The sequence below is a fragment of the Pelmatolapia mariae genome, linkage group LG5 (assembly GCF_036321145.2).
Source record: "Pelmatolapia mariae isolate MD_Pm_ZW linkage group LG5, Pm_UMD_F_2, whole genome shotgun sequence".
Lineage (NCBI taxonomy): Eukaryota > Metazoa > Chordata > Actinopteri > Cichliformes > Cichlidae > Pelmatolapia > Pelmatolapia mariae.
In genome coordinates this window covers 6,745,689-6,764,965 of record NC_086231.1, presented here as the reverse complement: position 1 = coordinate 6,764,965, position 19,277 = coordinate 6,745,689, and the positions used below count along the sequence as shown (strand labels likewise).

Here is a 19,277-nt window from a genome sequence, read left to right as displayed (position 1 = left end):
AGTTAATGTTTGCTGGGTTTTTCCTCTCTAATTTTCCATATAGGGAAACGCATGATTGGGTTGCAATTAGATGATTGACTTGTGTGATCCAGAAAATGTAAAAACTTTTTACCTTCAACATTTTATTGGTTGCTTTTAGTGCCATCTGCTATACAGTGCTACCTCTGCAACAATCATTCTTACACACACATATGTGAAAATGGCAATAAAAAAGTAATATGCCATACCAATAAGCTATTTTTCTCACTGCTGAAGTAATCATGGCATGTAATGTAAATACCTAAATAACTTATAACTGAAAATTAAGTACCGTAGACGTAATATGTTGAGCTGATCTCTGAATAGGTCCACCCAGAGTAGCTACTTACTCCACAGCCACTACAAAACAGGCTACTACTGCAGTCCTGTGGTAATGAAAAGATGCGGCCCCTAGGTGACAGCACAGGCACAAGTACCGCGCTGAGATTTTATATTCGGCGTAAAGAAAACAGCACACAAAGGGTGTACAAAGCATGCTTCTCGTTACATCACAAATGATCAAATTATGGTGGCTAAAACTTTAGAATAACAGAACTGTTTCCATCCAGAGATTTTCCTGGTAGTCTGCTGTTTTCTTTCTTTCACGTTTGGATCACTCAGTGCGGCATTTTATCAAACAAAGCATTCATCACTGATTAGGAAACAAGCTCATTTTAATTTAGCTGATAGTTATAATAAAGACTTGCGAATGAGAAAAAAAATATATTTATATTTATTATGTAGGCCTTTTTGGTGGTCATGGGGGACTATAATAAAACTAAGTTGGTGTTTTTTTTTGGAAAGATAATAAATATCAAGTACACGGAACAATTTGTTTGTTTATATTGGTTTGAATTATTTCACCAACACATAACATCAAATTTGCTAAATTGTAGATTTTTTTCCCCCTCCACCGTTAATGTTTGTTTTACTCAAGAACGTAACAACAAAATTGATATATTAGTAATAATTAATTAATTATAAGTCTTTACTCTTTAACAGTAGCACACGATTTTAAATTAAGGTCTTATTGTTGGAATTAAATGAATCTGGGGAAAATATGTGTCATTCCAACATTTTTAAAAAATCGATTAAACAGGTGTCAGACCACAGGTAGACGTCTTTCCCCCCTCCCCAGATCAAGATATATCAGCTGCATTCTTAACCACACAGCAAAGACACTTTGATCTGTTCATTAGTTTAAGCTGAAATCTTCTGGAGATCAGATAACAGGAACTATACACCTTAAAAAGCTTCAGTGGCTTTTGAAAGCAGATTCTTGTGGTCACCCCGAGGCGCTGTGGCTTTAGGGCTGGGCTGGAATTGCCTAATCTTGAATTTTCCATACTTCTTTTTTCCACGTATTCTGTAATTTTATCCTCTGTAACTTTATTTATTTATTTATTTTTTTTACACTCAAAACTAGAATGCAATGATAAGTTTAACTGTAGTACTGTCTCGGTTATAGGTCTAATTCTGTGCATTAGTATATGTTTATTTTCCTCTATTTTTTTTTTTTTTTGAGTCTTTCGTACCAGCTTTCCTCATATTAATAAATTAATGTACACGTTGTTTTACTCAGAACCGTATATGTAAATTTCCATAAACGGTTTGGCAATAAATTTTGATTTGTCCACTCAGGTGTAGTTCACTAGAGTGCGCATGCGTACTGAAAAGCAGTCAGGTGTAGTCGGCAATGTAAAACTCAGGGTTTCACTCATTCGCTGCAGCTCAGCGGGATTACTGCGACTGGAGCCTTGCAGATGTCTGTACTGGAGAGGATAGACTGGAGGGTGAGTTGGCTGCCTCCTGTATTTTCCTCTTACAGATGATCTAATTTGACCAAGCCTGTATCGTGTTTATCACTTTTGTTTTATTACTTCCCACAATAACAAGGAGTTAAATTGGGCTGGTGCTGTTCGGGCCTGAGTTCCGACACACTCCTTACAGAGCTCGGTAGACGATCAGCCTCACTTTATCTTAATATAGGTTAGCCTAGAGTCCGTTTTTACAGCCACACTCTTAAAAATTTGAACAATGAATTAATGCACTTCCACCTCTGTCATTAAACTTAACAAGCCTGACTAATTACAGCTGTAGGGTATAAAATGGCAACTTTCAAATATAGCAAGCTTCACAGGGTTTCCCGTAAAAGTCACCTTGCAGATCAGCTCCCTGTTTTGTCAAAAACCACCTTGAAGATCAGGTCCCTGTCAGAAGGCGCAGGTAGCATTGGGAGATTGTTGCGTGCCAGAGGCCCTGGAGTGAGAAATAAGGGTAAGAAACGAATGCAAATTGGTTGACATCCTGCTTGAACAGGACGGAGGCCTGTGGATTATCTTTTAACCTTCGCTGATTTAACTAGTAGTTTCCAGTTAAAATAACCTGAATATACAAGGAATTTAAATTGCACCATGTTTGAGTTTGAGTGAACTACGGCATCAATAATATCCAAGCATATGAAAAGGCTAATGTAAAATGTAAACTTATAATTCTAATGCACTTATTAAAAAGACTAAACTTAATCTTCCACTGATGTAGATATTAAACGAATAACAGAAAAGTAAACTTACGGAGGGTCTTTCTTACACTGATCACTTTAAAAACAGTCTTGCTCAGAGTAGAATAAAAACGTAAACCTAGTTTAGGCTATATTAAGTCAAATGATATCAATCATAGATCTACTCGTAAATATATATTTATTGTCTAATTTAATACGTTTGCATTGTGCAGACGTGCGCTCTCGTTAACCTTAAGACTGAGTCCCTCCTTATATAGCATAAACCTTTACAGCAGCCATTTGGACACGACGTGGTAAGTAACTACAGGTGTTACTAATAACAAAATCTTGATTAATGTCATTAGTAGCGGCTGTGTTTGTACACTGCTTCACGTCAAAATGGTTGCTGCGGAAAAGGTCAGTTGCAAATTCGTTTTTATCCCCAGCTTAAAGTCGCACGGCGCTATATGCGCTTTTGAATAACCTGTGATTAATGCCAATAATAACAAGGCTTAACTCTATCAGAAACTTTGAGTATTTTCGCTTGAGGCTACTGGATTACAAACCAGTAGAGCTGCTGATGGTTAAAACTGAAATAAAGGTTGAAATGATTTTTCAGTAAAATTGCTGATAGGGTACTTTTTCCACTTCTTCAATAATTTCTACAAACAATTTAAGTTACATTATATAATTTTAAATTGAATTGGGGCGGAATTACAAGAGTAGATTTTCCGCCCAGTAAAGTTTATATATTTCTTTTTTTTTTCTTCAGTTATGAACACATATTGGAGCAACTTCAATATTACTGTGATCTCCATTAGGGTTGTTCACTTGTTAGTAGACTTACCAATACAATGCAAATTTTGGGTGTTAAAATCAGTTCATAAACCAGCTTTGAACTATATTACTTAAGTCTGGGATTATAGCAAACAGGCAGATCACTAGGCAGAGCTGAGTCATTGGCTTCTGTGACACTTTGAATGTGTCCGGGCACGGATCCATTTTGTCTTCACACCTGACATCAGCTGAGTCGGTTGTCGGTGAAACCGGCTGTCATTAAAATGACAAACCTTACCGGTAGGCCAAGCGTGACTAACTTTCTTAGGTCCGTCCTGTGCCTGTTTCAACACAGAACAACATTTAAATAGAGCATTTTTTTAAAAAAAAATTTTTTAATTTGTGCTTGGCATCACAACAAGGCAAAGACGACAAAAAAGGGCGGACTATCACAGCTGGGTGGAGAGAAGCCACGGGATGTCTGCACGTTAAGTTCACAAATTAAAATCTGACACGTACTGGTTTACGTATCAATTGATAATGCAAAACAAAGTGATAAAATACTAGAGCAGCCTCGGGGTGGCATAATACGATTTGAAAAATTGTGAACTGATAACAACAGGTGTTATTTTTTATATCATGCATTTCCCCCCTCAAAGTCTGTCCTATTTGTCTTTTGATTAAAACCAGAGTTCAAAGAGCCCTCCTTCCGAGATACTATGAAGCTCAACAAAAATTTAAATGAAGTTAAGAAAGGACTGCTTGCCGAAATCCTTTGAGCTTTGGAGCTTTTTGAGAGAATAATGCGGCTAAGCCCTCGGGCTTATTGCGGTTTGAAACGTACCACTGATTTGAAACATCAAAATGTCGCGGGCCTGTTGGAATACCTGTTACTGAATTAAGCATACAAACTGTAAGTACGCCTTGTCGTGGGAAAAAGGTGATCTTTAAGATTATAAAATTATCCAGTCGGTCAAAGCATAACCACAAGGTTTTAATTCTCAGGAATAAAAGGGAAATGCACAGTAGCTTGGCTCTCAGTTTCCTATCACTGCATTTATGCGTAGTATGTATGCAGGCCAATAATAATTGACCCACATACTAATAATAATAGGGTTTTATTTTTAGTGGTGGTGGTTTTAAGAACACGAATGTTAACTTTTTTTTAATTTATTTATTTTTTACCTCAAATTAAGACCTTCTCCTGAGAAGGCTATTAAAATTATCAGCTCAAACCGAGCAAAGTGATTGGTCTCTAGAGGCAATACACTGTGTAAAGCCTGCGTATACGACATTACAAGGTCTCGTCAAGAAGCTCTCATTAACGTACAGCAGTAACTGCAACATTTTCACAGGTTCTGACTCATAGTCGTAATATTTTACATGAGCACATTGTCCTGCATTTCAGTAGAGTGCAATTTTGTAAATATATAAAACTCAAGAAATTATTTCGTTGATGACTGGCTAACAGAGCTCTGCCCAATGAATCGCTTTAAAGCCCAAGAATATAATCATTAAACAGAACACAGTGCCCTGTAAAATTAAAGGTTCAACTACCCATGGGCCCGAGGAGATAAAAGAAGTAAAGATGTTAATGAGAAGCAGCATTTGCTGCAAGACACGAGGAATAGGTAAAAAAAAAAGAGAGGAAAATGGATATAGACTACACTGGGGATGTTTAATCCTTTTAATATTTGACACCGTACAAAGACACGCTACAGACGGACCGAATTTTGATTGGACAATCACCCCGCCAATCAGGATTTTTTTCTTTTTTTTTTTCTTTTTTTAAGTTTTCCAATTCACTGACATCATCGGACAGGGTGACGCCCACTGTAAGTGGTTGTGCAGATATAGTGAAATGCTCATGTTTGCACCAATAAGACTGAACAGCACTGTTTTGTCCATAAGAGGGAGTCAAGTTTCTTATGAACCGGTTTCGCCCACTTTCACAACAGAAGTACTGAGCGCCTTGGCAAGAAAGGGGGGGAATATTGCCTGACAACGATTATTTTTCTCTCATAGTGGCTGTGGAAACTCATATCTGTAGTTGGATACTCAGACGGTAGGTCAGTTCGCCCTTCAGCCTTCGCCTACGACTTTGCCTCCTGCTGCAGCTGAAGAATAAGCGGGTTCATGACCACCAGGAAGCTCTTAATTTCTTCATACCTGGATTAACTCGCGGGCTTCTTTCCCCCCCCCCATTTTGTTTTCTTTTACACTTTTTATTTATTTATTTTTTTTTAATTTGCAAGAAAGAGACTTTTTCCTCAGCCAAAATGTTGTGGAAATTAGCCGACAACGTAAAATACGAGGATGACTGTGAGGTGAGTTTCGTAAGAGATGGCCTCCACTAAGTGAGATCAGTGGCACCGATTTAACGGCAAGAAGTGGGTGCTGACTTTTAATCCTTTGGGCTGAAATAATAACGGTAAAATTTCGGAAGGTGACTCGTTAGAAGCAGCATGATGTGCTGCACCAAGGGAGAAAAGTTAGAGTGAAGTTTAGCGAAACAGTGAAAACAGGATGTCGTTGTCAGAGTTAAAGCGGGCTATGATTCCTTATAAAATTAAAGTGGGATCGTGTTCTTATTATTGTTACTCTATATACAAAATAAAATAATATAATAATGATAATGATGATGATGATGATAATAATAATGCAATAATCTGAGACGCTGATTGCTGCTGAGAATAGTTGCATATGCTTGCAATGGCCACTAAGTACTAAGAAAAATTCCAAATTAACGGTCTCCGTTATTGTTTTATCCCGTCTAATTCCCATTTTTCAGTAGACATCGTGCCAGCGAATAATCTGACATTTTATCTCCTTGAGTGACAACCTCCCATGTTGTTGGCATCTTTCTCAGCCGCCTTGTCTCCTCCATTCCTTAGGAAAGGCACGATAGTAACAGCAATGGGAACCCACGGCTGCCTCACCTGCCGGCGGTCAGTCAACACCTCTACAGCCCGTCTACTTCCCTCTCACACTCGGCCAGTTCAGACTTCCAGCCCCCTTACTTTCCTCCTCCCTACCAGCCTATCTCGTACCCGCAGTCTAGTGACCCCTACTCTCACCTCGGGGACCCTTTCAACATCAACTCCATACACCAGTCGCCATCGTCGAACCAACAGCAGCCGTGGCCTGGGCGGCAAGGCCAGGAGGGGCTCGGCGCCCACGGGAGGAGCGGACTCGCGAGTCAGATCCTAGGCTTGGAGGGAGGCTCGTCAGGGGTTAGGAGGGAAGGGTTCCGCCGACCGGAGCTGCTGTCTCCACACGGTCACAGTCTAGAGTCGTCGGTTATTGGCGATAATATGGGAATGCATGACATGGGACATGGACTGGATGATGTTCAAGTAAGTGGATTTGATTTATATAATCACTTGACATTATACTTTTGAGACAGAGGCGCGCAAAGACTGAGGCTTATGCGCATAAATGTTTGTGTGAATGCAGTCGAAGTAGTGAATATACTGAAAAGTCGTAAATGGATGCATTATAGTGTGTTTTATTGCACTCGCCTGTCATATGGAGATTTAAAATCTCCTAAATGTTAATATAACCAAAGGTCACATATATTCAAAATGCTTCCAAGTTAAAGGTACAGTAGTATTAAAATATTTTTTTTATTATAAAATGGAATATATTACGTTATATGCTTTGCATGAAAAAGACAGAAGATGATTACTAATATTGAGAAAATACCCACCCCAGGAAAAAATAGTCTAGCTCAAGCATCTTATAAAAACAGAGCAATGTATGTGTTTACTTACTGCTGCTTCTTTTCTTTGTTATCAGCAAGTAGACGACCACAGTATAATTATGGCAGATCAGACGGTCATCAAAAAAGGTGAGTTGTGACGTTTTTGTTTGTTTTTTTTAACTTTTTTAACTGTTAGAGCAATTAAAAAAAAAAAAAAAAAAACTGAAGAGAAATGCTTTGTACAACAAAATATGTGGTAATTACTAAGAAATGCTGGACCTTCATTTGTTGAACTCTATATACTTGGAAATGACATACTTCTACAGTGGCATGTCAGGGCACTCAGTGAGAGAGTAAGGAAAGGAGGCGTCTTCTGTTTGTACTTACACTGCATACAATGATAATCCTCATAGCCATGCGATGCACTTATTTAAGCTCGATGTGATCCTTAGCCTATTCTGTTGAAGGTGCTTGAATGGATGCCCAGTGGGAAAGAACTGATCCCTTTCATATTCATCAGGCTACAGCTGACATGACATGGAAATTGAGCAATCTCACAAACTGTGTTGACTGTGAGATCCAAAGCTTTGGATCATCTTTAGGCGTGTTAAGCTCGCAATTGCAGCTCTTTTCAGTTCATGTTAGCAGGAAATTATGAGTTGGTCTTGAAGCTGTGTTTGGCTCTGCAGAACCAGCTTTTGGTGGGGTGTGGCATTAGGCTTGCATGTGAAGGACAGTTTAGTAATTTGTTGAGACTTGAACTGTTTTGAGGGAGAAACTTATTCCTGCTGTTTTGTCATCAGGGCTCTATTAAACAGACTTGAAGTGAAAGATGAACCCAAGGAACATCATGTTATTATGAACAGTATGTGTACAGTGGACAAGTAGAAAACATAATTTGCTGAAGTAGAGTTAAGTTTCATTTTAAAATGTAAATGTCACGCCTTAGTTTCTTGTTCATATGTATGTTAAACATCAAAGTAAAATTGATGTTTCTGATTTGCTGACAATGTCATGTTTTGCAGTACAGTGCCAAAGTTTTATTCTTTGAAAGCATACTAGCAATTATAGGGTTGCTTTGTAATATTGCAATATCACAGTACATAACAAGTAGCACGACATTTGCAGAGTGCAATAAACTAAACGGTCTGCATTTGTTACGGAAATCAGTGATTGCTCATTATACTGTTCCCAGGCTCAAGGGCACGCTATGGGCAATCTAGGGTTTCCACTTGTAAACAATGGCATGTCATTCCCAGTGATTTGCCGGAGAGGAGATTTAAAGCACTCATGTGACTTTGTCATTTCTGTCTCAGTATTAGGACTTCGAGGTGGCAGGAACCTTGATCGCTTACAGAGGACTTATTATCAGGGGGGAATTCTCGCGGGTGAGGATGAAGATAGCTGTTTTGTTTTGTAGTGTGCTGTACTGTTTTGTTTGTCTGTCAGTGCTTTTGTTGTGGGATGACATTTAAAAAAAATCACAATGTCTAGCTCGATCAAAGACGGTGAGACCAATCAATTCACGGTTCCGAGGTCTATTTGTGGCTTAGATGAGGGACGGTCTGTATGTGCGTACCTGTTTGTGGATGGTGTTTGACGTGAGGGCATCATAGCTGTTTAACCATCAGGCATCCGATGTTTCCAAAACCACACATTTCAAAAGGCTTTAGAAGTTGTTTCTTGTATATTTTGGCACAGCAGAGACTGGCTTTCCTCATTGGAGGAGAGCAGCACACGCATACTTCTGCTCGCTTTTCCGCACAAGACACAGAAAGATCAGAGCTTATGCACATAAACAGGAAACGTACAGATTGGTTTGTCTGATTTATTTTTATTTTTTATGGACCGTAAGTCTGGAATAAAGATTGACAGTAATTAACAAATCTGACTGCCCAACCACAATCTGTTTTTATGTTCTTTTGCAGTACTTTGGTCTTTAGCTTACAAACATTATTTTCCTCACTCTCCAGGGCCTGTCACTCTGCCTAAAGGAAACGCACTGGGTCTTCCCTTCCAGAAAGAGTCCCTGCTGGGCATGGTATCAAATCCCACAGAGGTGTTTTGCTCCGTACCAGGCCGTCTTTCCTTGCTGAGCTCCACATCCAAGTACAAGGTTACTGTGGCTGAAGTCCAGAGACGTTTGTCACCCCCAGAATGCCTCAACGCATCGCTCCTGGGAGGCGTTCTACGCAGGTCAGGGCTTGGTCTCATTCCACGTCACAGCTAGACAGCATTTTCTTTTTCCTTGTGGTTCGTAAAAATCTTTAACATAACACGTGAATACATTTCTATTGATTCACAAAAAATAGGATTAACTAACCAAAAATGATTTCAGTTGTTCAAAATTTCTGGTTTCTGCAAACTGTTAAGACTTTTATTATCTCAAAAATAAACCATCATTAAACTGTGGAAGGCGTGGAGCAAGTGATCTGTAGACTAAAGCTTAGTAGCCCATGGGAAAGGCTTTTTTTTTTTTTTTTTTTTAAAAGCACAGCTTGACTCTGTTGCTCCGGCTCATCATTTTTCCTCTTTTCTTTATTTTTTGCAAGGTTTGTGACATTCTTGTGCTGTGTGCAATTTTGGGTTCAGTGCTTCCATTGGGGATAGGTTGCATCAACATTGTTAGTACCTACCTAAATACGCTGTGGGTGTTTTTTGTGTGCCTGTGTACGTGATTGCGAATGTTAAACTGTGCCAGAGCAGTTGACCTTATGGCACACATGGTAGTGCAGCAGTCTGTTGAGGGACTTCGAGGTTACAGTACATGGTTAACACTCCTGACTGGAGCATTTTGTACTTGGAGTGCACGTTTACCACTTCCCATGTGCCTGTATTAATGCTGACATGCACCCACAGACCCACATATATACAATCTGTCTTTTTTTTTCTTTAAAGTAGGTCACGCAGCAATAGGACTATCGTTAGTAGTGGGACAAGAGGGAGAAGGGGTGGGGGCACTCATACACACATGCCTCTCCAAAGATGCGCCCCTTCTCACCGACCACTGAGGGGGGAGAGCTTGTCTGCCAGTCATGCAGAAAACTGAATTGACTATGGCAAGTGGAGAGTTCAAGAGCTTCTGAAAATGCATTTATGAGTTATTTCTCTCTGCTGTGCTTTTGAGTGGAACATGAATTGTTTCAATATTTTATTTTAGGTCAAGAGAATCTTCTTGTAATTTCTTTTCAGAAGTGTTTGATGAGACTATACACATGAATGTGTATTACACAGGTGTACAGTACATATCTTTTAACTGTTGGTATTTCTTTGAATTTATGGTCTGAAGGGGGATCAAATAAATAGTCATAAATGACACAATCTTTTAAAACTCCACTGATAATTTGATGAAAATGTCAAGACTATTTGTAAAAAATGTAATGTGTGAATGACCTCAATTTCTTTTTCTCCTTATACAGAGCCAAGTCAAAAAATGGAGGCCGTTCTCTGAGAGAAAAGCTGGACAAAATTGGGCTTAACCTGCCTGCAGGAAGAAGGAAGGCAGCTAATGTCACTCTACTTACCTCGTTAGTAGAAGGTATGACACATCAGTCATTTGCCCACAGTAAATTCTCGCACTATAATTACGGTTTGCAGTGGCTGGAATGTCGCGTTAGTAGTATGAGAATGTGGGAATGTCAGTGTATTGGCATTGGTATGTGTGTTTCACTTCTTGTGGAAAGGGTAACTAAAGGCAATGTAACTGCGACCTTTTTTTTTTTTTTTTCTTTTTTTTTTCCTGTGTTTAATGTGCCAGACTGTCAGCTACACATTATTTGGTGAGTCATAGTGGTTTGGAAAATTTAGCCAAAATTAGGCTGACTGAACTCATATAGTGTATAAAAGACTGAGATGACCATTTTCCATCTGAAATACTCCAAAAAAAACTTCAGCACTAATTCTGTTACTCCATTGAGCATGTTGTCTTGTATTACCTAGTGTGCAAAGTCACCTCTAAAACTCAGTTGTGTTATGGAAAATTAATTGTTCCTTTTGATGGAAAGAATACTACCAGGCCATACAGCCCTGATTTTCTTTTTTTTTTATTGTGACTGTTTTCTGTTGCTGTATAGTTTGAATGACAATGGCAGTCATACCTCAGTCAGTGACATTTGATTCTACTATCATCCCAGTATCACTTTAATCACATTTACCTGCCGCTGGCTATAGAAAGATTTTTTTTTTTCCCCCTCTCTCACTCCCCACATGCCTAATTTTTATAAATGGGGTGATGATTCTGTGCAGGAAGATGACTGGAGGCCTGTGTTATTTAGAGACCTTCAAAGCTGAATTAAGCCTTGTTATCTTGTGTTCGGCTTGCCAGGAGGGCCAGCTGACCTTAAAGCTTGTGCTTCTGAATAGCTGCCAGCATTTGAAGACTTGTACATGTCTATCAATAAGCGGTGTTGTTGGCATCTCGGGGCCAGTTTTGGTAGCATTTATTCACATAAACCCTTTATGAACATGCAAGTCGAGCCACCCTGAAGACAAAAATGTTTCAATCTGCATAGCTCTTCTTACCTAGAGTTAGAATGACAACAGATGATTATTCTGCAGTCCAGCTGCTTCGCTTCTTGTGCCTTCATGCTTGTGTATATCTGTTTCAAAATGGGACTATTCATGTAATGCTCTTAAACTAATAAATTGTTCTGCTGCTGGACAGCTTAACAATCCAGTATGTCAAAGGATATGTTGTTATAATATCTGTCTAAAGACTAATATTACTATGTATTAGTATATTTATTCACAAGTATTAATTTGTGGTTAGCAATAAAGTTGCAACTGTGTTTTCTTGGATCTACAGAAAACCTGTGTGTTTTTCCTTATATGTAATATTATCTTTTTCTTTTTTGTCTTAGGTGAAGCTGTTCATTTAGCAAGAGACTTTGGTTATGTGTGTGAGACCGAATTCCCTGCAAAGGCAATTGCTGAATACCTGGGTAGGCCACATGTGGAGCGGAATGAGGTCAACTCGCGCAAGAACATGCTCCTTGCTGCCAAGTAAGTGTATTTTCAATCATTGTTTTAATTTGCATGCATTTAAACACCTAGCAAAGTGGGATGTAGCAAGACAACCTTTTTCAAAAGCTGGTTTTATAGTATTTGATCAATAGAAAGCTGTATTTTCGAAATTATCTGAAGTGTTATCCGTTTTCCAATTAGGTCACAAATGTGTATATATTTCATGTATATATCCTTAGTTATTCTGCTTCTCTACCTACAGGCAAATCTGCAAAGAGTTTACAGATCTGCTTACTCAGGACCGCTCACCTTTGGGCAACGCTAGGCCCGCTCCCATTCTGGAACCTGGAATCCAAGGCTGCCTGACTCACTTCAGTCTCATCACTCATGGCTTTGGCTCTCCAGCCATCTGTGCTGCCATGACCTCGCTTCAGAACTACCTGAATGAAGCGCTCAAACAAGTGGACAAGATGTACCTGAGCTCTGGCAGCGACACCCAGGGATCCTCAGACAGTGGAAGTAAATCTACTGACAAAATGGACAAGCACAGGAAATGAGAGCTTAAAGGAGAATCCCTATGAACTTGAGATTCCCAGAGTCCCTTAATCTTGCTGCCCTGACTTCCCTTTTGGACTTTTTAAAAAAATCAATATTTGGTATTGTCTTTTTGAGAGCTGCATTTGTGTGTGTGAATGTGTGTGCTCACACTGTAAATTTATAGTTTGACAGGTTGGGGATTTTTAACAACCTGTCACAGCAGGCTACAAATCAGTTACTGTTGGCATGTGTGTTGAATGCTCTGGATTGGTCCTAATGGGAGCCCGCTCTGCGAAAGAGTAAAGCCCTTTTCAGACATGGCATGTGTGGCTTCTTCTGTCTGCTAAAGTGACAGGATTGTCATTTAGTGATAGTTCACTTCTATATTAATGTTTGTCTTGCCTTCATTCACACAAACCAGTAAGAGGAGAGCAGCATGGCATATGTTATTTTTCACACGTGCAAAAGATTTGTTTGTGGCAACAAGTCCTGCCATTATGAACTGGTAAGGTTTGTGCATTCAGTTCTCTCTACATTTGCCACGAACAGCAGGGTCTGTGTGATGCATGCAAGTCGGGGAGAAAAGGAAAAAAGTATACATTATGTTCATATTATTGCGGTTTAGCACAGTTGCTATTCGTCATAAGCTAGTGAAACTACAGTCATGACTTTTACAGAGAAGTTACCAGGGTGTGCATTCATACACCAAAGTAATGCGATAAAATACTGTTAAATTCCTAGCAAGGAGTACATGCCTAAAAAGGGGATTAATACATGCTAACCACTATGCAGTTACATACAGTTGCTAGTGGCCTACTGCTACAACCACAGGGCCTGCATTTTGTTGAAGAAGATGAGGGGAAACAAAATGCATTCTGCGACTATTTTTCCACCTCCCTTGTCTTTCTCTTTTTTTTTTTTTTTTTTTTTCTTTTTTTCCTCATCTTCCCTAGAGGACATCATTTCAAGATGACTTTCTGTGGCTGTGAATTCCTCTCAGTTTTCTCCATCCTGCTCAGTCTGGGGGCAAATCCACTTATTTCCTGTGTCTCAATTGACTTGCAAAGGACAGTTACGTGTGAGAGAAAATCTACTTAGTTTTCTTTATTTTTGTGCTTTAGTTGTACCATTAATTCAGAATGGATCCAGTGTTATTGTGTTTTTGTTCATGGGAGTTGATTTGAAGCTTGTGGAGGCCTGGATGAGAAAAGACAGTTGGTTTTTCTCATCTCAGCCTGTGCTCTTTCAGAAACCAAAAACTTTAAAGTGCCCCCATTATGCCAATTTAGAGGCTCATTATTTTATTTTTGTGGTTGTATACTGCTACAGCACATCTCTTCACCCTCTGAAACACTCAGTATTAGCGGCTGCATTAGGTTTTAGTTGACTGCTTATTCTTTTTTTGAGGGCATGCCAAACTAGCTGCTAGGTGTGCATTATGGCACCATGTTACATAGTGATGTAAATAACAAAAAGAAAAGTCTGGACTTCAAATTTATGCATTTCAAGCAGTTTAGCAGCACTGGTTTTTGCAGGAGAGAATAACTCCCTTTGATGTGGACTTTGCAAACCCTTTTTCTCATGTGCAAAAATGATTTAACAGACTACATGATAGATAAAATCCCAGAATGCATAGCAGGGGCACTTTGAATTTGCTATGACAGAAGCCTCCTCAGTGTTTGTGGATTACAGGCGTTGCCATGGATCCATTGTTACTCAGTCTTACAACACATACAGTACATAGTCGTGAGAATTTTTATTTTTTTTTGTTTGTTTGTTTGCTTTTACTTATTAATTTTTTTGTGAACAAGTTATTCATTAAAAACAACATCCAAATTGACACTAACCTACCAACAAGCTCACTTCTGCCAGGTTGTGTGTTGGTTGTGAGAATGCGTGCGTAAATGTAAATATTTCTTTTAAAAAATGTTTTTAGAAATTAAATTCCAAGCATAGAATTTTATCCAGTGTCTTGTCCTGGATGTAAATATTTTCTAATTTATGTTGTAATTTAATGGGCTTGTGTAAATAATGGTATCAGTTTGGTGCATGGCTTAACTTTTTATGATGATGTGTTAAACTTTTGTAAATCAGTTAGGTTTTTTTTATAAACTAGAATTTAGAAAGTGGGGATGATATACATTTTTGAAAATATGTTTAAAAAAAATGCTGTTTTAAAGTTTCAGGAAAAAAAATAAATGACAGCCTCAAGCCTGATTTAGTGAGTCAGTAATGTTGCTTAGGCCACACACACTTACTTTTTTTTTCTTAATGGATAGCACTTTTGTTCTGTAGCCTCTTTTTCAGCAATATCACACAGATGATGGTTAAGTCATGTGTTGAAAAACTTTCCTATTAATAAACGGCAAAGAAAATCCCCTACTAAACTAATGAGAACAGTAGCCATCATTATGTGCTCTCACTTAGCTTCACAAATAAGCTGTGTTGCTCAGTAAAAGCACAGACCTCAAAAGTACATCATGTGATGAACAAAGGAGTGCAGCTTTGAGAGGACAAATGGGTTGTTTATGTTAAACTTGGAAAACTATTGAGTCATCTGTACTAACAGTTCAGCATTCAACATCTATCCTCTGCAGCTTGCCAATATTTCCTTTACATATGTTTGGAGCAGGTGTGATATTAAGTGCCATTAAGCCTACTTGCAAGTTTCTTGGGGAATACTGAGATGCAAATTTGTGACTGCAGCTAAGAATTTAGTTAAGAGAAAATGAAGTTATGCAAAACTGTCCACTTGTTTCATCATCACTTGTCTGTTCAGTCCTTGCTAATTTCAGAGGTTCGTCTGTTTGTGTTTCACGTAGGAGTAACACTTATATGAATCAACATAGAACATATAGCTGAATTGAAAGGTATAACAACGGCACTGAAATGCACAAGAATATATGACATCAGTGTTTCTCTTTATGTTTTATATTAGCTTTTGGGGTCAGTGGGTGAAACAAACATTTCCCAAAAACCAAGCCACAGGTTATAAAGGAAGCAGCAGCAGCAACTACCTTGCAGTTAAACAAGTATCAGCCTCTCCCCTCAGAACCTGTTTAACCAGACCTGTCAACGCAGTGGCTCGCTGCCCTCACAGCGGTTGACTTTAACTGCCTTCAGTTACTCGTGTTAGCTTGTGTGCTTGGCCCTGAAAGGGTAGATAATGGGTGGAGGAGGTATGGGTGAAATTTAGCAGAGAGAAAGAGGAAGATTTTTTTTATTTTTTTTTGTGCCTTTGATGACAGGCTGAAAATGGTTGAGGAAGCACTGAGGATTTGATTGGAGGTTGACCTTGTTTCTTTATGCCGTGTCTTTGTCACATCACAAAGTTTGTTTTGGCAGATGTGAGCTGTTAAGTACACACGTCCCGTTTGGGTTTTTTTCCCCCCATCTTTTATTGTCAGTAGAATCAATTCTAACTGAGCACATTCGCAAAGTTGGAGCTGGTCAGATGATCAGCAGAGTTGTTAAACTGACCTGATTTTACATATAAAATGATCATGTTTTCAGTTAGACAACAGGTGAACGGCTTTGTTTAATTCCTTGTACTTGTTTTTCCAAAACACAGGCAACATCGCAACTGGTCAAACGTTTTCTTCTCAACTGTGAGACCGTGTGAGTAATTCTCTTATGACACGCCTAATGTAGCTGGGAAAAGGAGGCGAGCATAGACTTGTTGCACTTACCTGTTACCTTCACTTCTTTTTCTCTTATGAAAGAAGAGGAACTCATGTACTTTTTTCTTTCAAAAAAATAGATATTAGAGATTATATCTGACATGTTAATATAATCTTCAGATCTCATTAGGATGCCCAAGGCTACTTGTCAACTCCAGATTCACTGAACTGTAGCTGTATTCTATTCCAGCTCTGACTGAATGACCTTTCCATGTAGGTCAAACCAAGTCACAGGATGAAACTGTAAGAGAGGAAAAAAGGCCAAAAAGGAGACAACTTGATGTGATAGTTCCCTTTTTTAAAACCTTGTTTGACAATCTTTTTGTTGGTTTTTATTACTTATTGGCCTAACAAGTTGACTGTATGCTCTTACTGTTACAATTTTTTATAGATTTCTGCCCAACTTGTTTCGAGGACACTTAGAACTTTACAATTACCCTTTTAGTTAACCACTTCCCTTCCCTGTCTTTGAAATCTGTTGTACATTAAGGCTCATTTGCAGTCAGACTAATCGCTTGCTTGCAGCTCCCAACCACTGAAACCACTTTATGAGTTAAAACATAGCCTTAACGTTCCATGTCATAAGTGACAAGTCACACAGATGAGAGTAGTAGTGCAGGAATCTGAATTAAAACACGCCTGGCCCTGTAAACGCACAACCCAGATGATCATTTTAATATAAAAAAGTGTCTCTCATTTGGACAAAAATAGGAACAATCCGGTCTTTACATGATTAATAGTGCCAGTTTGGTGCCACTGAGGAATAAGAGTAAGGAATGAGGAGCTATATGAAGAGCGAGTTGACTAAAAGTATTAGAGATGATGCAACATGGTCTGCATCAGTGCTGGGAAAAGCACAAGAACATACCAGGATAAAATAAAATAAATCCCACTGAAGTAAGTGTACTTAATCTGATCTTAACAGCAGAGGAATTACACCTTTAATGAGTTGATGTTGTACTTTAAGGCTAGCCTCAAGTTCTGTGACATTGTTCCGTTCACTGTCGACTCCTCGTTGGGGTAGGGGGTGGGGAGTAAATTCTTTTGTGTTGGAGTCAAACTATTTTTTTATATACTGGTTATAGAAAAAAATCACAGAAATACCCATATTAATATGACTAATAGAAACTGACCTTACATAATAGTTTCTCTAGAAAGAAAAAGGCTTCTTATGTTTAGTCAAGACTGAAGATGAATTCTATTTTGTTACTGTATTATTCATTATGACACATGTGACAACTTACCCAAACAAAATTCAGCTTTTTTCAATTTAAAATGTTTTGCAAAGATGTGGAATAATGTGTGTATGTGCATGTAGTTTTAGTTACTGCAGGGCTCAGTAGAATTCCCCAACAACACACAGGCAGAAGGCAGTTCTTTGTTCCCAGTCTGATAATGTTCTCACTCCTGCAATTTTACTTGTAAATGAAAACAACTGAAAAAATATATTTTGGGAAGAAAGAAAACAGATGGCGTGGGGGCGGGGATGGGGCATATAATGGATAATATATGTGTGTTAGAAAATGCAGAAAATCAAGAAAAGACCAAAGAAAACAAACAGAGGCAAATTTGGCCTCTTAAAGTCATCTAGGCCAGCAGTTAGTATTTACTGTACATGATGCGATGGACTGGCCATTTTAAATTGAAGAGGAAAGTGTAATTAACTGTTGGTCAATGTAAATATATTTAAAACGTAATAGTCGTAAAGCAAATGTGTCTTTGCTTTACTTTCCTGGTATGGCTGAGGAATGTTTGCGTCTACTCCCAGAGTGACTCACTGGCATTAAATAACACCTGAGTTACAGTAAGTCTGTCAGTATTTGCCTGCTGAGACGCAGTGAACAGTTGTCAAAGACCATGGCTAATTTGTGTATTGACAATAGTCACTGCCTTTTATATGTTCACTGTGTATCTGTTATTATAGCAGCTGTTTTGTTATCCCTAATTCCATAATTATTCCCAAGGCAACCTCTACCTTTTATTTATGAGAAACCTTTTAAAGATGCCAAAGAGGTTCATCTTTCCGTGACAAACCACTTTGGCTAGTAATTGCTGCAAAGGAAGTTTATTACAGTGCGTGGTTGACGGCATTTGAAAACAGCAATAATAATTCTGAGTTGACTCTAAGTATTGAACCAAATAAAGCTGAAAATGAGACATAATGGTTCCAGTTATATAATAAGTAGAATCATATATCAAGCTATCAACACTGATCTCAGTTGAGAGGTTTTACATTTGTGAGTGATTGTTTTTGTGCGAAGGTTGGGGGTAGGGTGAAGTTATATTTGGTGGAAAGAAGTTCAATAATGAGAGCATTAAGCAACTGTGGTAGGGGGTGAGCTGGGTGTGCGTGCATGCATGCTGTGTGTATGCTGGGGGTAGGAGTGCTGGGGGTTGGGGGGGTTGCTGCTTAATCCCTGAGGAAAATGTGGAAGAAATTAATCTAAATTACAAGGATGAAGCTAGTCTGGAGTCTGGGACTGGAAGAGCTACAGAGGAAAGGCGGGTGAGAGGGAGGGAAGAGGGGGACCAACTCTTTCTTTTTTCTTTTTTTGGTTGGTGTTTTCTTGTTATTTTTTTCCTTTTTTTTCCCCCTCATCCTGTGGGAATGAGGTGGTCTGTCTTCCTTCCTCTTTGGCTTGCCACGCAGATGCCCCTCCTTCGCTTGCTCATGAATGGGCCTCTTTCCAATTAGTTAGCATTGTAGCCACTGCCGGTGTGGACAAGATTGTAGAGACCCCTCAGTCCCTGTTCTCATCCTGGTGCTCTCTTCTCACAGACAACAGATGTTTTGGTTTCTCAGGGAATACGTGATTCTTTGCTGCCTTCTCCTAGTGTCAACGGCAAAATGAAGGTACTTTGCAATTCTTTTCAACCTGCCACATCTCAGTACTCTCAGAGAGTGGAGAAGAATTAGCTGTAGAGGAGACCTTGATGGTCTCCCACAATTTTATATAAGCTAATTCGTACACAGAGTCCACCACCAGTAAAAAGCCCTTACTTCTTCCTCATTTACTCGCACACAAAAACAGATAAATTAACACAGGATGGTTGCCGCCACTCATCTATTTAATGAAAAGCATCTGCCGTCTCCCCTTGC

At 39.0% G+C, this 19,277-nt stretch overlaps 1 protein-coding gene across 4 annotated transcripts; it reads left to right on the top strand.

The window, feature by feature from the left end:
* Positions 1-1,754: 1,754 nt before the first annotated feature.
* Positions 1,755-18,484, top strand: tfap2c (transcription factor AP-2 gamma (activating enhancer binding protein 2 gamma)). Of its 4 annotated transcripts, none has more exons than XM_063473469.1 (8): positions 1,755-1,811; positions 6,190-6,651; positions 7,094-7,145; positions 8,315-8,386; positions 8,972-9,194; positions 10,418-10,536; positions 11,858-11,999; positions 12,223-18,484. In XM_063473469.1, exons 1-8 carry the CDS (start codon positions 1,782-1,784, stop codon positions 12,515-12,517), a joined length of 1,395 nt encoding a protein of 464 aa, XP_063329539.1. In that variant the 5' UTR covers positions 1,755-1,781; the 3' UTR covers positions 12,518-18,484. The 4 variants fall into 4 exon arrangements, with proteins under 4 accessions (XP_063329539.1, XP_063329540.1, XP_063329541.1 ...); XM_063473471.2 differs by lacking the exon at positions 1,755-1,811 and adding an exon at positions 5,481-5,622; XM_063473470.1 differs by lacking the exon at positions 8,315-8,386.
* The last annotated feature ends 793 nt before the right edge of the window (positions 18,485-19,277 follow it).